General features: G+C 43.2%; 1 protein-coding gene across 1 annotated transcript in view; it reads right to left on the bottom strand.

Moving 5' to 3' along the window:
• The window catches only part of TANC2 (tetratricopeptide repeat, ankyrin repeat and coiled-coil containing 2), a 239,560-nt gene that overhangs the window by 128,166 nt on the left and 90,631 nt on the right, over positions 1 to 20,763 (bottom strand). Inside the window, exons 4-5 of the mRNA XM_062595777.1 lie at positions 20,261 to 20,332; positions 14,957 to 15,136 (exon numbers count right to left, since the gene is read on the bottom strand). Of these exons, the coding sequence (XP_062451761.1) occupies positions 14,957 to 15,136; positions 20,261 to 20,332 (252 nt within the window). The remainder of the gene's footprint in view (positions 1 to 14,956; positions 15,137 to 20,260; positions 20,333 to 20,763) is intronic.

The raw sequence follows: 20,763 nt of genomic DNA on the forward strand, positions 1-20,763 counted from the left end.
TGCCCGAGAGGAACGTCAAGCTCCGCTAGGCCAAACAGTCTTTTTTTTATTATTATTATTTTAAAAGCCCCTAACGCAAGAGCCAAGCTTGATCCAGCCCTGACGGCTGAAGATCTGCTGGCAAGAAAAGTGCAGAGCTGCTGCTCCTCCTTCCTCCGCTTCACCAATTTTCCCTCCCAGCCCAGCCCAGAAATTGTAAATCCGGGTGGTCCAAGGAGGGGATGCAGGAGAGACCTGCTGCTCCGTAGCCCCCTTAGCGGGCTGCTCGCCACGAAGCCAGCTCCCACACCAAACCCTCACTTTATAATCCGGCCACCTCAGAAGTTGGACCTTACTCCCCCAAGTGCCTTTGTCTTCCCTTCTTGTTCCCTTCTCCTTTACCGAACCCTGTGGTCCTTCTCCCCTCTGAATAAAACCTTTGTTTCTTCCTCTCCGCTTTCTCCCTGTCCAGCTTTCACTGCATCTAATAGTTGCCCCTAGTTGGTCCCTACAAAGCCTCTCTCCTGCCATCCCTTCTTTCCTCCTCATGCTCCCGTCCTCCATTGTAGGAGCCTAAAGCATTTTGCAGGGCAGCGCAGCCAGAAGAGCTGCCCTAGATCCCTCCTGCAGCCCCTGCAAACAGATGTGATACTATAGAACAGAGAAGAGGAAATCGAGAGACAGCAAGTCAAAACAAAAGCTCCCAAAAGCCTGCTGAGACAACAGGAAAATCCCACCGAGCTGGGAGAGGGAAGAGGTGCTTCTTTTTGTCAAAGCTAAATTTGCTTTGCATCTTAACTAATTAGCTCTCTTTAAGTAGTAGCTAGTTTGTTCATAAATATGTCGTTGTATCATCTGGGCAAGAGCTTGAACTTGCTGTCTTTTCAGTATGATGCTTTTAAATTCACATAGTTAAGAGCAATAGTAGCATGAATTAAGTGCTGGACAAGCTCATTCTTCTATTCAAACTAATCGGCCTTTTCTAGCTTCTAGAAAATTCAAAGCATGATCTAGGAAGAGCTGCAAAAAGCAAGCCAGTCAGTCTTTTTTTGCATGTAAAGAAACAAAGATGCAAACTCAAGCAATTTGCCAAAAGCTAAAGTCCACGTTATATTCATTTCACTCAAAAATCTGTTCTCTGTAGTCATGTACTCATTGGAATAGAAAACTGGACATCTTAGATAAAGAACAAAACCCACCGGCTTGTTTAAGTCTCTGTTGGTCTGAAGGATTCTACCATTCAGCAAAAAGACAAGAAGAGGCTGGATTCTTACAGAAGTAGAGGAGAGGACAGGGATCTGCATACAGAAAATTTGACCGTGTGGCATTTATGGAGAAAAATTACAAAAAAAACCCAGAAAAATAATAAAACAGGCAAAACCAAAAGAATGTAGAAGAGTAGCAGTGCTACAGATCTTGCACCTCTGCGTGAACTAACATGATACTCATAAATACACAGTGCTGAAAATGAAGGTACCTAAGTGCTACTTCCTAAAGAGGTGAACTGTTCATAGACCAGGAAAGAATAACATTAGGTTTAAATTATCTTCTGTCAATCCAGTTTACAAAAGCTGACCAACACATTGCACCTGCTTAGATTTCCTGATATCTGACTATTTAAAACAAAGCATACTACAGCTTTAGAGTAAACACGAGATGAAGCTAAATTAAAAAACTATGATTACCACGTAACACAATACTTATAGTGCAGGGCCACTTACATCACTATGTGCTGAAAATCAAACTACAATGCTTTTACCGAGCACTGTTTGGATGCAAACGTCAAAGCACAAGTTTAATCTTGTGTATATAAACAAATCACACGTGCAATGTTTACGTGGTTGTTCCATAGCAGTGTGGTGTGTTTGGCAATCAGAGAGAATGTCTCAGCACAACAATAACATATTTATACATGCATAAAAGCCTTCGGTCCAAACACAACTTCTAGCAAATCTGGTGTGAGATAAAACTCATCTTTAGCACTAATTACTAGAGGACGACGTTCAGTCATTCACTCTCATGGCCTCGTGCAACATGCCCTCATGTTAAGTGGGCAGCAAGGATCTGTCTGTTTTCCTGGGCAGCTATAGTTTTCTCACCAAAATATGTAATGTCGTGCTTACATTTCTTAGTAAAATTAAGTGCTTTTTTTTCTGTCCCCTTTCCAAACATCTTTTTGCTCTTGAACCACCACATATTCTCCTAACTGAATCGATGGAGGCACCGTTGCCCACGGCTCCCGAATTCCCATCCCCTCTGAAGCACATGTTTGTTCTTTCCACTCTTTTGGCTGAATGTTTGATGAAGTCTTAACCTAAGGCAGAGGCCAAGTATGGAAATTATCAGGTAAAACAGGAAAAATTTGGACTACCTTCCCTCTCCCCATCCTCCAAAACAGGAGGCTTATAGAAAGATTAGGCAACCTAACTATCTGCAAAATATTAATTCCAGCCATAACAATAAAATAATACCAAAATTAATAACAATACACTTCAATGACATTGAAAAGAAAAAATTTTGAAACCACAGCGATGACCCTGTTAACTCTGGAGTAAGGCACTGAAATAATCCCATCTCCCCAAATAAGTTACCCAGGCCACTAGAATAAGGTCGAGAAGAGCTACTGTTCGACACTACTCATTTTTCTTGTGCAAAACAGAGAAACTTTCAGAGATGTTCTAATATTTCAGAAAAACAAACAGGGTATTCAGCAGCCTATTATTTAAACGATTAGAAAGCTGATGCTGCAATAAGAAAGCAGCTGGTTAAGAAATGTATACACTGTATTATCTAACTGGAAATACCATCCTGACCTCTACTTTGGTAACAAGTAATGCATTATTTCTTAACAGAGTAGACAGAAGGAGGATGCATTGTGTAGTTTCACGTTTTGAGGATCAAAAACCATTGGTAGGGGTTATGTCAGTACAAGGTGCACAGGTATTTAGGAATACAAGCTGAACACTGGGCCAAATACCTCTCCGATACAACTCCAAACTATATTTGTGTGGTTAAATCAGTCCTATATCTACAAACAGAATTAAACATCACCAACAGCAACTCAAGGAAAGCTAGAGAGCAAGGAAAGAGAAAATGCTGAAAGAACGCTCCAGAGTAATGGCTCTTTTTCCATCCATTTTGGGCATCGGTCTTGGTTCTGAATAATAAAAACTCCAAACCATGTAGGTAGGCAATTAATGACCCTGTTTTAATGCCCAACTATACACCTGCTGCAAGAACTTTTAACATGTCACAGCTCCAAACTTGGTGAGGATGCTGGGAGCGGCGGTGAGACTAAGCAGTTTTCTCCACGATTAGAGGAAACTAAGATTCTGGTAGGAACCACATCAGAAATTAACTTTGATAAAAATAATGGTTGGTCTTAGGGGAAATAATCCAATGTGATCATGCAAAACATAGCAAGAAGCATTGAGAAAGCAGGTTATAGAAGGAGGAAAGGCTAAGAAAATAAGTGACAGTTTGAGAGGAGACCTGCGAAGGCCGCCTCTGCTCATAAGCAACGCCAGGACTAAGTGCAAAGTTCTTTTAGGGAATGCTCTAGGAGCAAAAAGAAGGAAAGGTACCTCCAAGGGAATGAAGGTGGCCTGATTTAACTCCACGTTAAGGCTTCCCACACTGCCTTCTCTTGTTGGAGGAACTTTTTAGCTATGACTAAAAATTAAACTTCTCACCTAACAGAAGTCTAGTTTTCGACAGATGCTCCATTTTGTGTAGCATCAGTGTGAAATAAGGACAGACTTTCAGCCCCGAGCTTCTGAAAAGCCAAGGAGGTTCCAGGCTCTTTATTTATTTTTAAATGCTACTTGCATTAAACATAAACCTTTGGGGCTCTCTCTTCATTTAAGTGCATATAAAAAAAAATCTCCAATTAAAAGATGCTATCGCCCTTTCCCATGTATACTCCTGTGATAACTTGTTTACTCTATTCACTGTGAATCTGAGCTAGTTAAACAGTCTAAATGTTTTGGTTTTTTTAAAAAAAAGGGTAAAGAGCAAATTGTACAGGTTTTGTAGGCCCAGCAGGCAGTCTAGGCAAACATCAAGAGAAAACACGTGGGATTTTGTGCACATCTCCATTATCATTACTGCTCTGGTAATATGGAAGGCAGCTGTGTGTCAAAACAAGACAGAATAGGGTTCTTGTCTTGTAAACACCATTCTGGGAAAAAAGCACCCTAAAATTGGCTAGTGATTTCCTATAGCAAATAAATATATACCAATTTTCCCCCCTTTCCTCCATTTAAAAATAAAATAAGCTGCATCCAGGCTACCATGAAATTAATGCAGAAACATCAGGAGTTTGACAGCTCTCTAATGATAGAAAAGCCCTCCACCCACGATTTGGTTTAATTCAGAAAGTTACAAATACATACATTATTTCGCTATATAAATTGCAGGAGCAGTTTGGGAGCCACACAAAAATGGAGTGGGAAATTAATCAATTCCCACACAAAGAGTTATATTTAATTAAGAAATACGAGTGCATCACGTATGTGGGTGCACACACAGACACATTCATACACCTGCTTTATTTCTGCAAACCCAACTGGAGCCCGTACAGCTATACGCCTGTCAAAACAAATCACAGGTCCAAAAATAACGAATGAAGCAGCATAAAAAAGAATAGTAAGGGACTGACACAACAGGAGGAAAAATACATTCAACAGACACTGCTGTATATGAAAAAGCAGCCTCCACCTCTAATTGGTTTTACTCCCAGAAACAGTATAGGCTGCCCCACTAGAATACAGGACAGGATTAAAAATGTAGATGCCAAAATCATGAGGAAATGTTGCTTTTCTGTGTGTTTTACTTTAACTCATTAATCCTGTCTGAAAAAATAACAAGTTTTCTACTTCTGTTAAACCTGAGGATAACTGTAGCTCGCAATATAGTTGAGAAAATTAAATGCAATGTGGGTAACACCCAGAAAAGACACGTTACGCATCTTGGAGAAACCTGAACCTACTGGCAGCCTCCAGAGCGGATTCAGCCCTTGGCACCGCTGGGCAGTTCCCAAGTGCAGCCCAGAGCGGGCCTGCGGGCCGGCTCTTCTCCTACGTGAGAAACGCGAATTTTGGATCAATGTCACGTCGAAAGCAACACAAATCAAACGTAAACGCACTGTGAACACTGGGATACAAAAACCTCTAAAAAGGATGAAAGTCGGCACTGAAACCACTGGTTTTAACTGCTGCATCTCTCCAGAATTAAGTGCAGCATGAACAGTAGGGACCTTAATAGCTTTTCCTCAAATGTTACCTTTAAAATGAGGATTAATGTATTTCTGTTTTTCCCAGGAGCACTAAATTAAAAGCCTCATTTTTTTTTCCCCCAGTGAGAAGCAAATTTCCTTGCACAGTCCCTCTCCTCCAACACGTGCGGCTTCTATAATCCACTCAATTCTAACCTGGGCTCATCCCGCAATACTACAGAAACCCCTCATCTCCCTGCCTTTGCTCTGAGAGCAAGAGTGACCGGTGGCAGTTTTCAGCTCAGCCCTCAGTAGCTCTTTCAGATTATAGTATCAGTGAGAAAGCGGGATTTTTCTTTTTTCCTTGCACGTCCGTTTGTGCACGAAATTCTGTGCGCGGCGAGCAGGAGGCAAACTCGGATTACGTAAAACAGCAACTGAAAGAAAAACAGCGGAAGCGGAGCTAGCCTTGCTCGTAATAAAAACCTCCTAATGGCTGCCCGGCCCACCGCAGGCGGCAGCATCCCTCTCCGCGCGCCGCTTTTCCGCGGAGTTTAAAGGCGGCCAAGAAGAGCCCAACGCGGCCGAGCGCGAAGCGCGCGCGAGACAAGCCGGATACTCACGGGGTTTCGCAGCGGCCGCAGAGCGCTCCGGCCGCGCGCGGCCCCCGCCGGCCTCTCCCCAGCGCCGGCTCCGCGGCGCCCGGGCGCTCCGGAGGCCTCCTCCTCCTCCCGCCGGCGCGGCAGCTCCGCGCCGCCGGCGAGCATCGCTCGCCCCGGAGCAGCGGGCTCCGAGGGCAGCGCGGAAGGGCTCCGCGAGGCCGAGCCCTCTCCCTCCGGCCAGGCACTGGGCAGCGTCTCCTCGCAGGGCGCCGCAGCGAGCGCAGGCTCCCTCGGGCCGGGCCCGGGGGGAGAACCCCAAGTATTCCTGCGCTCTCCGCGGCGCAGCTCAATTTGCTCTTTCGTCAGAGCGGAAGGCCGAGAGCAGGCGGCAGATCATGGCGCAGTAGCGCCCGGCGCGGGATTCGGGGATGCTGCCGTGCGCGCTCGGAGCGATGCGGCCGGAGCAGCCCGATGAATGGTGCAGTGCTGCCGCTGGCATGGCAACCGGAGCGGAGCGGGGAGAAAAAGCCGCACCATATAAGGAGCCGTGACATGGATTGTGGGAGCAGATTCCACTAAAAGGCTCCGAGCCCTCGGATGCGTTAAAGCAGCAGCATCCTTTCCGCCCCGCTGGTATCCCCCCGGCGCTGTTGGGGTCTCGGCACGGCGGCAGCAAGCCGAGACCTGCACGCCGGGAGCGTTGTACGGACGTGCAACACAGTGATGCGATTTTGCAGCTTTTTTCGAGTCTGCTCAGAATTATTACGTAACGAAAATGACAGCAAGCTAACAACGAAAAAAAAATTAAAAAAAATAAATAATAAAAAAAGAACAAGTAAGAGCCTTCGGGAGCTGCCAGCTCCAGGCGGGGAAGAAGCTGCGCCTGGGTGGAAGCAACCTGCAGCACCATCAGGTGGCTGAGCCCCGAGCAGCACCGGCACCTGCCGCTCCGCCCCGGCACCGGAAAACCTCCCGGCGTTAACCCGCGCATCCGCCGGCGGCCCGCACCTGCCAGCAGCCCGCCCCGAAGGCTGGCAGCGCCCCAAAGCGTCTTCAGATAACACAGCGCCACGAAAGCCAACCCGTACGGCGCGTCGCCGAGCTGCAGGCACGACCGAGGCTCGTACTCCCCGTGCAATACGTACCCCGCGCACAGAGGACAGAACTTCACGCGGCGCTGCCAGCGGGTGCTTTTTACTTCATGCACGGCCCCAAAGACACAAACACGTTGCAAGAGCTCTGCAACCGCTTCACCCCCGGCCAGCACGAAACTGCACTCCCGAGGTCTTGCCCGAGCTGCCCAAATCTAGACTTTCAGAAATCCTTTCCCTTCGCTGCTCTATGTCACCTGCACAAACGCAAACCCCGCCAGCTTCTCCCCGGCACTCGCACACCTCAGGGAGCCGTCTCATCGCCGCTCACGCTCACACTCAGCTGAGCGAGCCCGTTAGCTTCAAGGGAACGAGCCGTCCCGGAGGGCTGCCGTTATTAATCTGGTTTTGTCACCATTAAACAAGAAACGATTAAAGCTGGGCTTTCCACGCACAGAGAGCTCAGCTTGTTCAGTCCCCCCATGGCAGTTAGCATGAAGAATATTTACCCATTTGCTAAAGACAGAGAAGGAGGAAAAAAAACACAAAAGTGTTTCAAACGTAAGCTGTTAACGCTTCCTTTTTAATAACAACCCCATCAATAGATATAAAAGGAGGACGCAGAAGCACCCAGCGCTAAAAACGAGGTAGGTGAAGGCGTTCAGGGCACCAGCCCGGCCCGGGCGGCTCCGTCGCAGCTCGGCAGCACCCTGGCGAGTCCCCGCAGCGTCCCGACAACGTCTCCACGGCCGGAGGTCCCTTTGGGAAAAGGCATGCTACTAATTGCCTAAACGCAAAGATGTATCTGTCTGCGCAAGCCCCCTCCCGAAAAGCATCGCCCTCCTCAACGAGGGGTATGATACAACTGCACTCTTTCCACTGGGACCGGGGCTTTGAGCCATCAATAAATATTACCGGTGGCTTTGAGCCGTCTATAAGAAAAGATTTAACCCAATAATTTTGAAAATTGCTCCTGTGTTTGTGCTGCAACTTTTAAATGCTAATTTTACTCCAAAGAGAAATCAAAACAGTGTCTTTTTACATACTTGTGGGGGATTTTCCTCTTTTTTTTCCCTTTAACATTACGTGTTCTTTACATTATTCTAACATAACTGCTGTTGTGACAAAAAGAATTTAATACATACAGCATCCACTTAGGTTAAACACGCTGATTTAAAGCCTGTTTGTAGCCACTGCTGAACAATAGGTTATACTTGTAGGAGAGGGAGAGAAAGCGGATTACTTACGCTTCCCTATTACCTCACCCTTTAGAAAGCAATGGCCTGAGTTTTCCTTAATCACCCTCCCATTCAGCAGAGCGAAAATTGCAACCACATTGAATATTTATCAACCCTCACGAATTCAGCCCAGACTTAGCACAGAGAAAACGGAGAAATCAAAAGCGTTCACGTCACGCGGCCCCACGGCTTCAGACCAAACAGGGGCCATCTCGGCTGCCGCCCAGACGGAAAACTAACTTGTTTACTGACCAGTCAGGTTAAAGGCTTCAAAAGATGAAACTCTAAAACTCCAAAATACAAACTAAAAAGAAATGCAATGCTAATTCCTATCGTGCAAGTTCCCTGGTGCTCTACAGGTTTCTCTTCCTTTTTAAAGAGTCGGTCAGACCCCAAAGCAAACCAGCTCCCACGATGTCCATGAGAAACTGGTGCCACCTAGAAGCCATCTCAGAAGCTGCTTTCCTTTCCTCTGACAAACCTACTCGACAACTACCCTGGAATGGATGCATACATTTCTAGACCTGTTTAAGACATTTTAGCCCTTGAACATAAGCAAATTATCTTCTGAATAGGCTGAAAGCCTTTCGTATTTAAATTTCTATCTCTGAAGAATTCCAGAAAGTATTAACTGGAATTTGGTACAGTCACGTTTTGTTGTAAGCAGCCTTGGGAATCCAAATCTTTAGGAAAAAAACACTTAAAGACAACAAAGCGTTTTATGTAATAAACGGTACCGTTCCCCTATGCAGCCACTGTGCAGATATGGAAATTATTACATGAATGGGTTAGTCACACACAAATGTATGTAAGGAACAAACAGCACAAAAAAGGCCCGACAATTGGATAATTTCTCAACAATTTTCTATGCTCTGAAGGTTGCTTTGAAAAATCCATGTGGCAACTGTCAGATGGACAAAAGCCTCTCTTCATAACCCTTCAGTTTCCCAGAATAACCCTCATCCTCTTCCAAAAGAAATCACTGCTTTTATTGTGCAGCATTAACAACTGGAAATAAGAGTGAGGCAAAGTAGAAGAACAAACAGCATCGCAGCGAGCAAGACTCAGAGAAACGTCTCCATGCACTCGCTGTCGAACTGCGGGCTATTTGCTTTTCTCCTAAGCTTCATAATTGCAAGGAGATTTTGAACAAAGTTGTTTATCAGTTCTATGAGATTTAAAGTATGGAGAGAAAAAGAAATAGTACTGACACAAATAAGAGCGAGAGGCTGTGAACTCATCTTCACCAATCTGACGCCAATTCCACATTTTCTTCAATGAAACAGCACAGTCTGTGCTGACATCATGAACAAAATGAAGTATTTAACAAAAACGAGGGTCTTTATACGTCACCAGTCAATGTCCCCCAGCAAACAAACCCCTCTTTACTTGCTGGTACAGTAAATGGTCACTCATCCAATAACTGTGTCTTTCTGCAGCTTTTCAAGTCTGCCAGATTAACAGTAGATAAGAGAAAGACAGTAAGAAACATTTGAAGAAAAAAAAAAGTGATAAATACTATGTTTAATGACTAAAATGAATAAAATGTAGCAGAAAGCATTACCTTCCCCATTCCTTTGTATGTTAGTTTAAAGCAAGCACAGCAAATTCCTATAATGACTGCAAAATAAACATTTCCCTTTTACAATATCAACAGGAAATTAAAACTAATAATTTAAAAATCATGCTAACTCATCAATGCACTGAGACACGCTTTGAATTCTAAGTCTATTAGGAGCTTCACTGAAGTCATCAAGACACGTACGTGCAAAACATTAGCACGTGTTTACATCCTGTACTGGATTGGGTCTAGCTGCAGCAGGGTGTTTAAAACAGACGCAAAAGGGAAATGCAACTTTAAGACAAACACAGGCAGTTTCCCATAGATTTCTGTGTGTCCCCAAAGCAGAACTCCAAATCGAAAGAGGAGCCCATGGTTTTCTTCATTTGTGTTTGTGCAATAAGAATTATCAGCATTTCGTCAATGCCGTGCTATTTTACACGGCTCTCATCGAATACCCCGGCACGGTTCTTCAAAATGCATTCCCACGGGAATGCAGAACGCACGCTCCCCAAACCCTGGGAATTTGCTCAAAGTCACCCATTTCTTTAAATTGCTACCTACAAAAGCTCCCACTAGGATCCCAGCACCCGGCACACTGAGAAGCTAGCAAGATCCCAAACCACCGCCTGGCCAAATGCAAGCAAAGCTTCCCACGAGCTGGGAAGTCAATGAAGCCGGACCTGTTGCCACATTGAAAAAATAATTATTGATATATGCAGCTTAATCCACTAGGCTGAATTGCTGCAATTTGGATGATGACGAGGAGGAGGCTAATGCCAGTTTCCAAGCAGAGCAGGAGACTAACAGACTAGAGAACTGGGAATAATATAAAGACCATGGAAGAATACTCAGGTAAGACAGAAGCAAATTAGCTCTGTGCCATACAATATATTAAACAAGTACAAATGCATGTTATGACTAGGAAAATGGCCACTCTTCAATTTGTCATTTTTCACAGTCTCTGCTTTCAGCGTCAGGATGCTTTTGGACTCCACATCTGCCAATTACTATCTGGCACTGCACAAAGAAAGACTTCATTAAAAATACACAGAGAATTTCCATACGCTGAAGCACTGCAAACAGTGTATTTGCATCTGAAGAAAGGACTGACAACTAGGAAAAACCATACTAATATCGCAGACTATAATGAGATGGACTGCATTTTGAAACAACTTCTCTCATCTACTAGACTTTATGTTTTTAAAAGTCAGTAATGAACATTAAATAAAAAAATAAGCTCATTTTAGCAGTCACTCTGGTAAAGCAAGATATGGAGCAAAATACAGAGTACTCTTAGCTGTTTCCTAAAAGAAAAGGAAATTCCATGGGACAAAAATAATAGTAAGCATTTGTGTCTGAACACCCCCTGAACAACCCTGACTGGAGACTGCAAATTGAAGGATACTTTTAAAACTGAAAGAATTTCAAATAAATAAAAGATCAAAACCCTCCCTAATCTCCCCAGGTAACATCATCAGCCTTCCCGAAGGCCCCACGTAGAACTACGTTGCGGTTCTCTCGTTTCCACTGAGAAGTTCTCTGCAGATCCTCACATTGTAAGACGGAACTTACGGCACATTTTCAAAGTCCTTATCAATTGATAAGTCATGCAGAAGACAGCTGAACAAGGGAGTCAAACTCCAGGCATCCTTTAAAATATTTTCACAGCTCTTTATTTTTCCAGTGTCACCCTGATCATCCCTCACCTCCCGGACTCGCTCCTACCGAATGGCCTCGACCCACTGCAAGTTCCTGCAGAGTCAAAGTAGCTTCTGTATTTTTCAGAAATCTCTTCCTTCCGCCTTCGCCTTTTTTATGCCCTTCCAAACTCATTCACTCAACCGCCAGCTCTGAATTTTCAAAGTCCTCTGAAGAAATCTCTCTTATATTTATTGAGAGAATAGTATATGTTATTTGAATGCAATTCAATTGTATTCAATTGAATACAATCATTCATATATTAAGCAATTATTTATAAATAACGATACCTGATCTCCAATACTTACTCCATACACATGGCTAATTATTCAGTTACTTTTGGCAAATATAACCTCTGTTTATGTCCATAGTGCAAACCTTGGTGCCTCTCAAAATGCAGTAACACTCTACTCTTTACTACCATATGGTTAGCAAATGAAACCATTTTTTTTGTCTGCTCTTTTTAGCTTGTGTATCAAACTTCAGCTTCTTTCCTGAAACAGCAGCCAAAGCTGTAGAAATTGGAAATCCAAATTTTTAACCAAGATTCCAGCACATTAATGAGCTCAATATTACTGATTCTCATCCAGTAAAATCAGATTACGATAAACATGCAACTGTTAAGAGAGTCTAAATGTAATGTGTAGTTGCCACAGAAATCTTCTCTGATTTGATTTGACACACACATGCTCATAAATGAAATTAAGACATAGAATTAGAAGTAGTTTTGCTTTTTTGAGTATTCTCTCCAGAAAAGCAGTATCAGGTCACAAAAAATAATGTAGTTATCACAGGTACTTTGCAGCTGATGCACAGAGGCATTCGCAAAATAATGATTAAAACAACTTGTGATTTGGGACTTTACTTACATCATAGGACACAAAAAATCTGCTTGTGAAATAAAATGGAAACATCCATTTTACGGGGTCCTGTAAAAATAGTTCTTTCATCACATACTGCTTCTTTTTTACGATCTCACTAGGCATCTTTCTATAAAACTGCACCCCTTTAGTAAGCTGTCTAGAAAAACTAATAATTCCACTGTTACTCCTTTAATTGTTAGAAATTCTTATCTGGGAGTATTTGTAACTATTCTCAATGTTAAATTAGTTTGCATGTGAAAAACTGCATAATTTCCTCTTTGTAATTACATTTCTCTCTGGTTCGTGATTCTCTATAACCTAAAACTACTTACATAACTTGACTCTTACCAATTCCAGACTACTTACTTCCATGTAGTCTCAAATAAACTGAGAACATGGCACGTTAAGAACCATAATTCCTTTTGAAAACTAAATGTTTCATTGATTGCAATTTTGTGGGACGGAGCTGCCTGCAATTTAGTGTAGAAACAGGCACCATTCTATAGATTTTACCCTCTCTCCACTATTTTCAGCAAAATTTCAACTTACTTCAATACAGTGCTGGAATTGGCCCAAATCAGCATTTTAAAGAAAGTCTTACCACTACCTATGGCTGGTGTCACTTATCCTTCTGACCATCAGAGGCATTAAAGAAACCAGAACATGTAGTTACTGACTCTTTGCTCTTCTCAGGCAGGTAAAACGCAAAGTTTGCACTCATGTCATAGCAGTTTTCCTTGAACAAAATTGTTATTAAACAACCATTTAGAGACCGAATGCAGCCTCCTGAACGTAAGCTAAAAAGGCAGTTGAGCCAAGCAATGGATAGGATCAAAGTCAGTAATTCTGATCAACCCAGCTCCAAGAAGTTGCTGCAAACACTAGCTAGGAGGTGGTTTCATTAAGGAAAGAAGCGGTTTCACTCTGTACAAAGGGGTAAATGTTAAGTGAACACTCAGATATGGATGCAGTTTATATCCAGACACCTAAATGCAGGTGCACAGGTATGAACAACTGTTTCAAGTCACACTAGAACCAGAGGAACCTGGAAACCAGCTCAGATGGCCCCAAATTGGATACCTAGGGCCAGCCACCCGGCTCGTTCGTTAGCTGCTGTTGACTTTAGTGATTAGAGACCTGCAGAGTACAACGGGAGATTGAGCAGCCAGTGCATGGGAGGATGTCTGCTTGCAGGTATCTTAATCTCAACCCAAATCTCATCTTTGCTGCCATGATTTTGGGAACACCTAAATTAGATTTATAGGTGGGGGTCCAAAAGGTGGACAACACAAACTGACCACTATCATGGGCAGAGCTTAACACCTTTAAAAACGCCTTCGCTGGGTGATTCCAGGTGAGTTCCTATCACCGGAGAGCTAGCTTTCGAATCTTAAAGGAAGCATAAGACTAACTGATTTGGAGGCTGTGAGGTGGACGAGAGGGAACAGCGATGGAGGTGGCATGGAGTCTGTGTGAGGGCAAGACTACGCTGCCGGGAGCCAGCTGCGCTGGGGCATACAGAGATGGGATAGATCCACTATAAAAGTAAAAATAAGAATAAAAAACTAAAAAAAAAAAAAAAAATCAAAAGATTATTAGGGTGTTAGTGAGAGGAACGAGAACACGCTGTTACTGTTGAATTTCTCATGTTTTTTGGACCAATATTTCTTTCTTGCAGCATTTTTACATCATTGGATTAAATAAGGTTATAAAAGGAAGACACTTTGCTCCAGAGAGGGTTCTGGGCAGCAGCCAAACCTCTGCCCACCGATCAGAGCACAGATGATGAGAGTGAGGAGTGAAACAGGGACGTTTTAGACAGCAGACAAACTCCTTTAAACTTAAAACAGGTAAAAGATGTTATTTGCTCTGGCTTTCACGGATGCGTGTGTCTAGTGTACTCAGACCAGCGCCAGCCAAGCCATAGAGCTTTGCTCAACCTTCTGAATCCTTTTCTATTTCTCTTTTCATCAGAGGGCAGGGAAAATAAAAGGTACAGAAGAGGGTCCCTTTTGTAAGCACAGGTCTGACCACATTGGCTAAAAATTTTTCAAAGATTTCTGTCAATATAAATATAGCATCCTGGCTTTTAAACATAGGCAGAGAGAAATGTCAGATTTTAGGCAAGAAGCAAGTTTCTCAAATTGTTCCCAGAAGAAATCTGATGTCAGGCTTTTAAATGCACATTAGTTGCCAGGTTCTTTCAAAAATCCAACTACTTTAAAACAATCAGGAGTTCAAATACGCAATCCCAGGAGATGAGAGAAACAAAACAGTTTAAAAATATGTATGAATGATGAAAAAAATCACTTTGCCATACTAAAACAAATTTAGCATTTTTCTGATGCAGTCTTCTCTAAGCATTAAAAATTTTAGCATAAATTTCCTTAAAGTTACTATAGCATTTTCATCGTGCATAAGCCAGAACACAAAATGGAACTAAAATACATTCTGGTAGTACTAGAATATTTGTAAATATTTGTGAAATGGAGGGATCGTTTTCAGAATAGAAAGATTTCTCCATCAGAGCAACATCCAATCCATTCCTTAAACTACTCTGCTCCTGCAAACACTGTGGTTTTAGTCTACAGCGGGTGACACAATAAACAAATGCTGACTTGCATGCAGAAGCTTGCTCAGAGTTTTCTTACAGATTTTGCACCAATGGACCTTAAAAGCCCCACGGAACTTATGTAAAGTCCTTACCAGTTAACTTCTTCACAGGTTGGAGCCGAACACTGATAGACTGATGTGTGAGTAAGGGGGAGGATGGAAGAGAGCGGGACATGCCCTCCATAATCCGAATGTGCTGCATACCTTCGGTCACTGGGAGTGGAGGAATTGCGTAGTCTGGTTCAAAAGCACAGTCGTTCTCTGTGGAGGTGCCTGGGAGGACGAGAAACACAAAATAGGATGGCTTAGAATGAAGGAGGTCTACGGCTTTCATCATCGCTGGCCAGAGGACCATCTCGCTGCACCTCCCTCGGACGCCTGCAGACAGCAGTGACGGCGGCTTTCGCACCTTCACCTCGGACAAGCTTGGTCCTTCCCATGAAGGAACAGCATTTCTGCAACCACATCTCTTTAGGTCATGAACAGCATAACCACAAAGTGTTTACTTTGACTTTTTTAGTTAAGAGCCCTAGAGACACCAGTTTCAATTATCATTCAGACACAGCAATAATCCAACTGGCAGTTTTGGCATGTTCAGATTGCCGCTTTCTATTATAAAAAGATCAGGTTGGTTTAACTACATTTTCTCTTTGTATTTTGATAACACTTCTTATTTATATAAAGCCTTTGGATTAAAAAAGCTTTCGTACGTTCTTTGAGCAAGAAAACGTGCTGGCCTTCCATCTGCCAGGTAGTACGGCAACCAAACTCAGTGCTGTCTGCCAGGGAAGCATCAATCTTGAGGAGCTGGTAGCTTAGATTTTGGAGAACAGTAAGTGAAGGCAGTGGCAGCTTAAAGAAAGACATGTAAAAAGATACTAGGGATGGAATAAGCAAAGGTCTATTTGAAGCCTTGGGGCAGGGGGGGAGAAAAGAAAAAAGGAACAAATAAAACCCTCTACGAGCAACCAGCCCCGCAACTCTCCATGTTGTAAAAGGAAGGGGAGGTGTCCTAAAGCAGGAAGAGTTTGGAGCCTGAAGTATTTCCTATTTGCTGCAGAATATGGAAACCTGTGATCCAGAATATTTGGTGCTCTCGGCACAACCTTATAGAGTTGACCAATAATGTGCAAGATCATCTTAAAACCAATCACATTTATATCCCACTACAAATCACGTAACAGAATTATACTTGTACTACACCCTTAAGAGCTGCAATTTAGCTTTTAGTGCCAACTACTGTTTTTCCTTCATCAAGGCAAGCTATTGATCTGCGTTGGATAGCTCTGTGCAGTTCTCAGTGGCCTGCATAAATACATTTAAAAGAAAGTGCGACTCCTAGACAGTGAGTAGGCAGAAATTGTCTGTGGACAAAAGGACAAATGCTTTCAAATACATGGTACTTCAGAGGAGACGATGGACTAACTTTATTCCCGATATCCAAAGGACAATGTGAACAATGCAAAATATCATTTATGAGCAGAGGAAAAACATGCATTCAGATAACTCAAATCTTGGACAAGCTCCTGAAACCTGCAAAAAGGTAGTACAATTTGTGGCTAAAATCCACCCATTACTGATGCCAACTTTCAGGGATATGTCTCAGCATTTCTGTATCTTCATTACAATACATTAAACAAGCACTAATGCACGTTACACATACACTGTTTCTGACAGTTCAAAATATGAACTTCTACTCTTGTTTGCTGAACATTTGCCACGGTTCATAGGAATTAAGTGAACATGTTTGAAGTTTAATACTTACAGTTTTGTCCTTAAATCTTTATGACTTCAGTAAGCTCTAATAGTATGTTAGTTTGATATATTTATGTTGAATTCATTACAGATTGCCATTATTGTCACTGCGAGCTAGTCACTGATAGTTTTTCTATTCGTTTTAGGCTGCTTTAAGGAAGTGCGTGAAGAAATATTCCACTTGACTACGTCCCTTTAAGGGGAAGCAGGTCACTGTTCTTTTTTACCTTCCATTTTTGCATTAAAACATGCTGTTGCTGACAATATGCTTTTTATATTCTAATAGGAAACATTTGGTTATAGTCAGAGAAAACTAGAATTACCGACTTACCAACTTTTCATGTCCGCTACTACCACCCTAGCTCAGCAGCGGCTCAGCCTCGCTTTGCAGCCTGCGAGAGCCCAGCGAGACGCCCGGGTGCCACTGCCACCCGTCCACCAGCTGCAGCGCTTCGTTACACGCACTGACACTGCTGGAGTCTGGGCTCACGGCCTCTTCAAAGTGCTTCCTCGGGCCTCTTCGATCACAGGTGCAGGAAGCACTGTGGTGTGCTGAAACCTCTCATCTAATCATGGTGTCCACAAAGTGGGTGTCCACATCTAAGCCAGCTGTTTTGAAATGCTTCTCAAGCACTTTAGGACAAGGCTCATTGGATTAGATGTTTTGGGGTTCTGCTTTAGGAAAAGACCTGCACCCTGGACTCCACTGCCTATCGATAACCTCTGCTGACTGCAAAGGGAGTCCAGGGCGATCACCTTGGAAGTCCCACTATGCTAGACACATCCCCATTCAGCTGCCTGGATACCACCCCAGGGGCTTTCATATATCAAAGCAGACACAGCTGTGCTGCAGCATTCACAGCATCAAAGGTGGGAAGATGGCAACGTCTCAGGTTTCCCCCCATCAGATGGAAAGCCATGCAGCATGCAGACTGGACAAACAAGGTTGCTTGAAAAGACATGAATCTCTCCAGAGCAAGCCCAAGTCTTGCACTCGTACAGCAAACAGGACAGTGCTGCTGCTCAGCAGAGTTCCAAAGGTGGAGTCTGATGCCACCTTGGGTCTACATTTCAGCTGGCAGTCAACCAAAAGATGCAGAGGTTCCACTAATGCACTTGATCATAGTTCTTCCAGGAGGGCACAATTTGAAAGCATGCTGCTCCAATAAAAAAAGAGTCCGACTTCTCTCAGTGGTGCATTGCCAATTGTAATTATTGGCTCCGCATATAGCTTATCTTACATAAGCTAATACAGGACCTTGCTTTATTCAAAAGGATTTCTGAGAGCTGAACACCTCTGCTGACTCTGCATGGTTGTTCATAACCGTCTTCCAGTGCTAGGCCCATAGCTAAAAGATGAACGAATGCAAACCACTGGCAGCAGTACCAAATTTGGCATTCGCAGATTGGGCTGGCACTGACAAAAAGGACCTACAAAGTTACTTTCAAAACATATCTGGTGCCAGACACACACATTCAAAGATTTGCCATCATTGATAATGATTCTTAAAATCAAAAGTTGTAGTTTCTTAAGACCATGTTTTTGGTTTCTTTTGAAACTATAAATGCTATATAGTTTAAATAAGTTTAAATACCAGTGAGGTTACTGCTTCGTTTCAAGTTGGCTGGTTTACCTGAGCATAGTAAGGTCTCTGAACCCCTCCTCATGAAAATACTTGTTAACACATGCAGACTGGTAGGAACCTATGCATATGGAACTGGGCAAGGTTAAAGATGCTGCTTCTGTGGAGCAAGAGAGCCTTCTCCTCCATCTCCTCGCACAATTTACATGAGATGAAAGAAAGGGTTAACTCCAGGCTTAAAGGAGCAGGAAGAGAAGAAGGAAGTGGAAAAAGCTCTCCCTCTTCCTTCCTCTCCCAACGTGAGGAGGGAATGCAGTCAGCAAGCAAGGCAGAACTGATAAAGGTAGCATTTTTTGTTAAACAGCAGCACTATGCTGTAGCAGCACACGTGAGCAACCTCAACGCATGAGTTTTGTTATACGGGAAGGACAGCCTAGGTCTACAGTCACATGTACTGATCCAAATGAGAATATTCCGTGCAGAAGTTTCTGTTTCTCGGAGAAGTAGGAAGGTATTTTGCATGTTTCCCTTTTGCTTTTCTGTCCCGCCCTGTTCCCAGCCATGCTAAAACTGCCTGTGAACTATGGCTTTTCCTAAAGTCATACAAAGCAAATTAAGTGAGCTCCTTGGGAGGAATTACATTCTTTACAGCATTGCATTTTAATGGAAACTGAAATAGGTGTGTTATTTGTTTGGCAAGCAAGTATTTTGAAAAAAATATTTATATATAAGATTTCCTCAAATGAGTATTTTTCCACAGCAACCCAAGATTCAGCATAATATACAGAAATGCATGCTGAGAGAATACAGTATCTGAAATGAAGGCACCGCAATCCAGTAGGCAACTCTGAAATCAGCAGGCTCATCTGGGCTGCTGTGTCTTCTAAAAACAAGCTTACAACCAAACCCCAAACAAATGAAAATGTCATAAGGACTAACAGCAAAGAAAGCGGGCAAGGTTCTGCCTTTGAAAGCAATACTATAGGAACTTCACTTGAACTAACAGTGTTTGGGAAAGGACTATTCATTTTGTATTCTGTAACAAAATCATCCAACGCCAATGCGATTCGAAGGCAAGCTCTCACTAGAGACATGCAGCTATAAATTCCCTTGCTTCTTTCTTATTTCAATTCCTCTACTTTAATAAATGAAATTTTAAAATTAATATTACAGAGAGTCTATGTTAACATAAAGCAGTTTCAGCTGTTGACATTTCACAGGGTTTCATGGTTATAGTTCTAAACTCTTATTCCCCCTAATTCTGATTACAGGCTTCAATCACTTGCAGTAATTTCGCCTGGGCAACACTGGAACGCTGCCAAAACCGAATAATGCTCTGGAGAATACGTCTCTATAATAAGTCATTAGGACACCATGACAACAACAGAGTGGCGTCTAAATTAAAGGAAAATTATTGCTGCAATCTGAAGCAGAAAACGAGTCAACACATAGAGCACCTACTAGAGAGCTGTGTTTCCGTAGGGTGCTTTTTAATCAGTCTCGTGAGCGGTGTAAAGATACCTGCATTTTCACAGCCCTCATAAACGAGCAAATACTTAAAAACTTTTAAACAAGCTACTTCTGCAGATACAGAAGCCAGCCCAGAGCCAAGAGCTGCTGGGGTCGGCGACAGCTCTCCTTGCTACGCAGCCGCAGCAGTGGCTTTAACCACCGAGGCTACTGCAGATTATGGGTCCTCGGCAACGAAAGAGTTGGTAGACGAACTACACAAGGTCTCTCCTTTACGATCAGGGAGGAAGGCACTGTTCACCCCTGGATTTGCTTTGGCATGCGATAAGCACTCTTTACACCACCCTGTCCCTCTGACTGCAAAGCAGAGGTGCAAGGAACTTTGCTGGGCCAGAAATTATTCCAAACTGTAGGAAGATGGCCAGCTTTGTGCTCCAAATCTTAGTAAATTTGCACCTATTGGAACGATCATAATGGTTACAAAAATTCCAGACAAATGGACAGCCTACGAAAAATAGAAAACGGATGAATAAAAATGGCCAAACAAATGAGAAACGAGTTTCTACAGGAGAACAACACTCGTGTTTACCTTGCCCAGATCGGCTCTGGCGGGAGTCTACACTTGCCTGTCTTCGGTCTGGCGGCTCCTCGCTCCCTCCATCTGCACGAGAACCAAAACAGCAGAGGTAGAACATCAGAGTGGACAGGTCAGGCAGATGCAACTTCCCCTCGAGTACCATCGCGGCGCCCGCGTGACCCAGGCTGGCCTCGCCACGCAAAGGGACCCTGGGACAAGCTGGCTGCAGACTCCTTTGCTCTCTCTTCCAATTCCTCCCTTGCTCACTCAAGTTAAATCCTCAGGAAATAAGGAGGCTTTAAAAAAAGTATATATACATACACACACTTATTTTTAATTTTTCCTGCTGTCTCCACAAATGCTGGAATGAAATAGAAACGAAATCGTGCATCTCTAATTTGTTCCTTCACTTTGGATCGTTTTATCAAAATATAAAAAAAATTAGCGTATGATGAAATAGGTCCAGGAAAATAAATAAAGAAGATTCTTTTGAATTTGTCTCCTTTTAAAATTGT

This window comes from Rhea pennata, chromosome 26 (assembly GCF_028389875.1).
Source record: "Rhea pennata isolate bPtePen1 chromosome 26, bPtePen1.pri, whole genome shotgun sequence".
Lineage (NCBI taxonomy): Eukaryota > Metazoa > Chordata > Aves > Rheiformes > Rheidae > Rhea > Rhea pennata.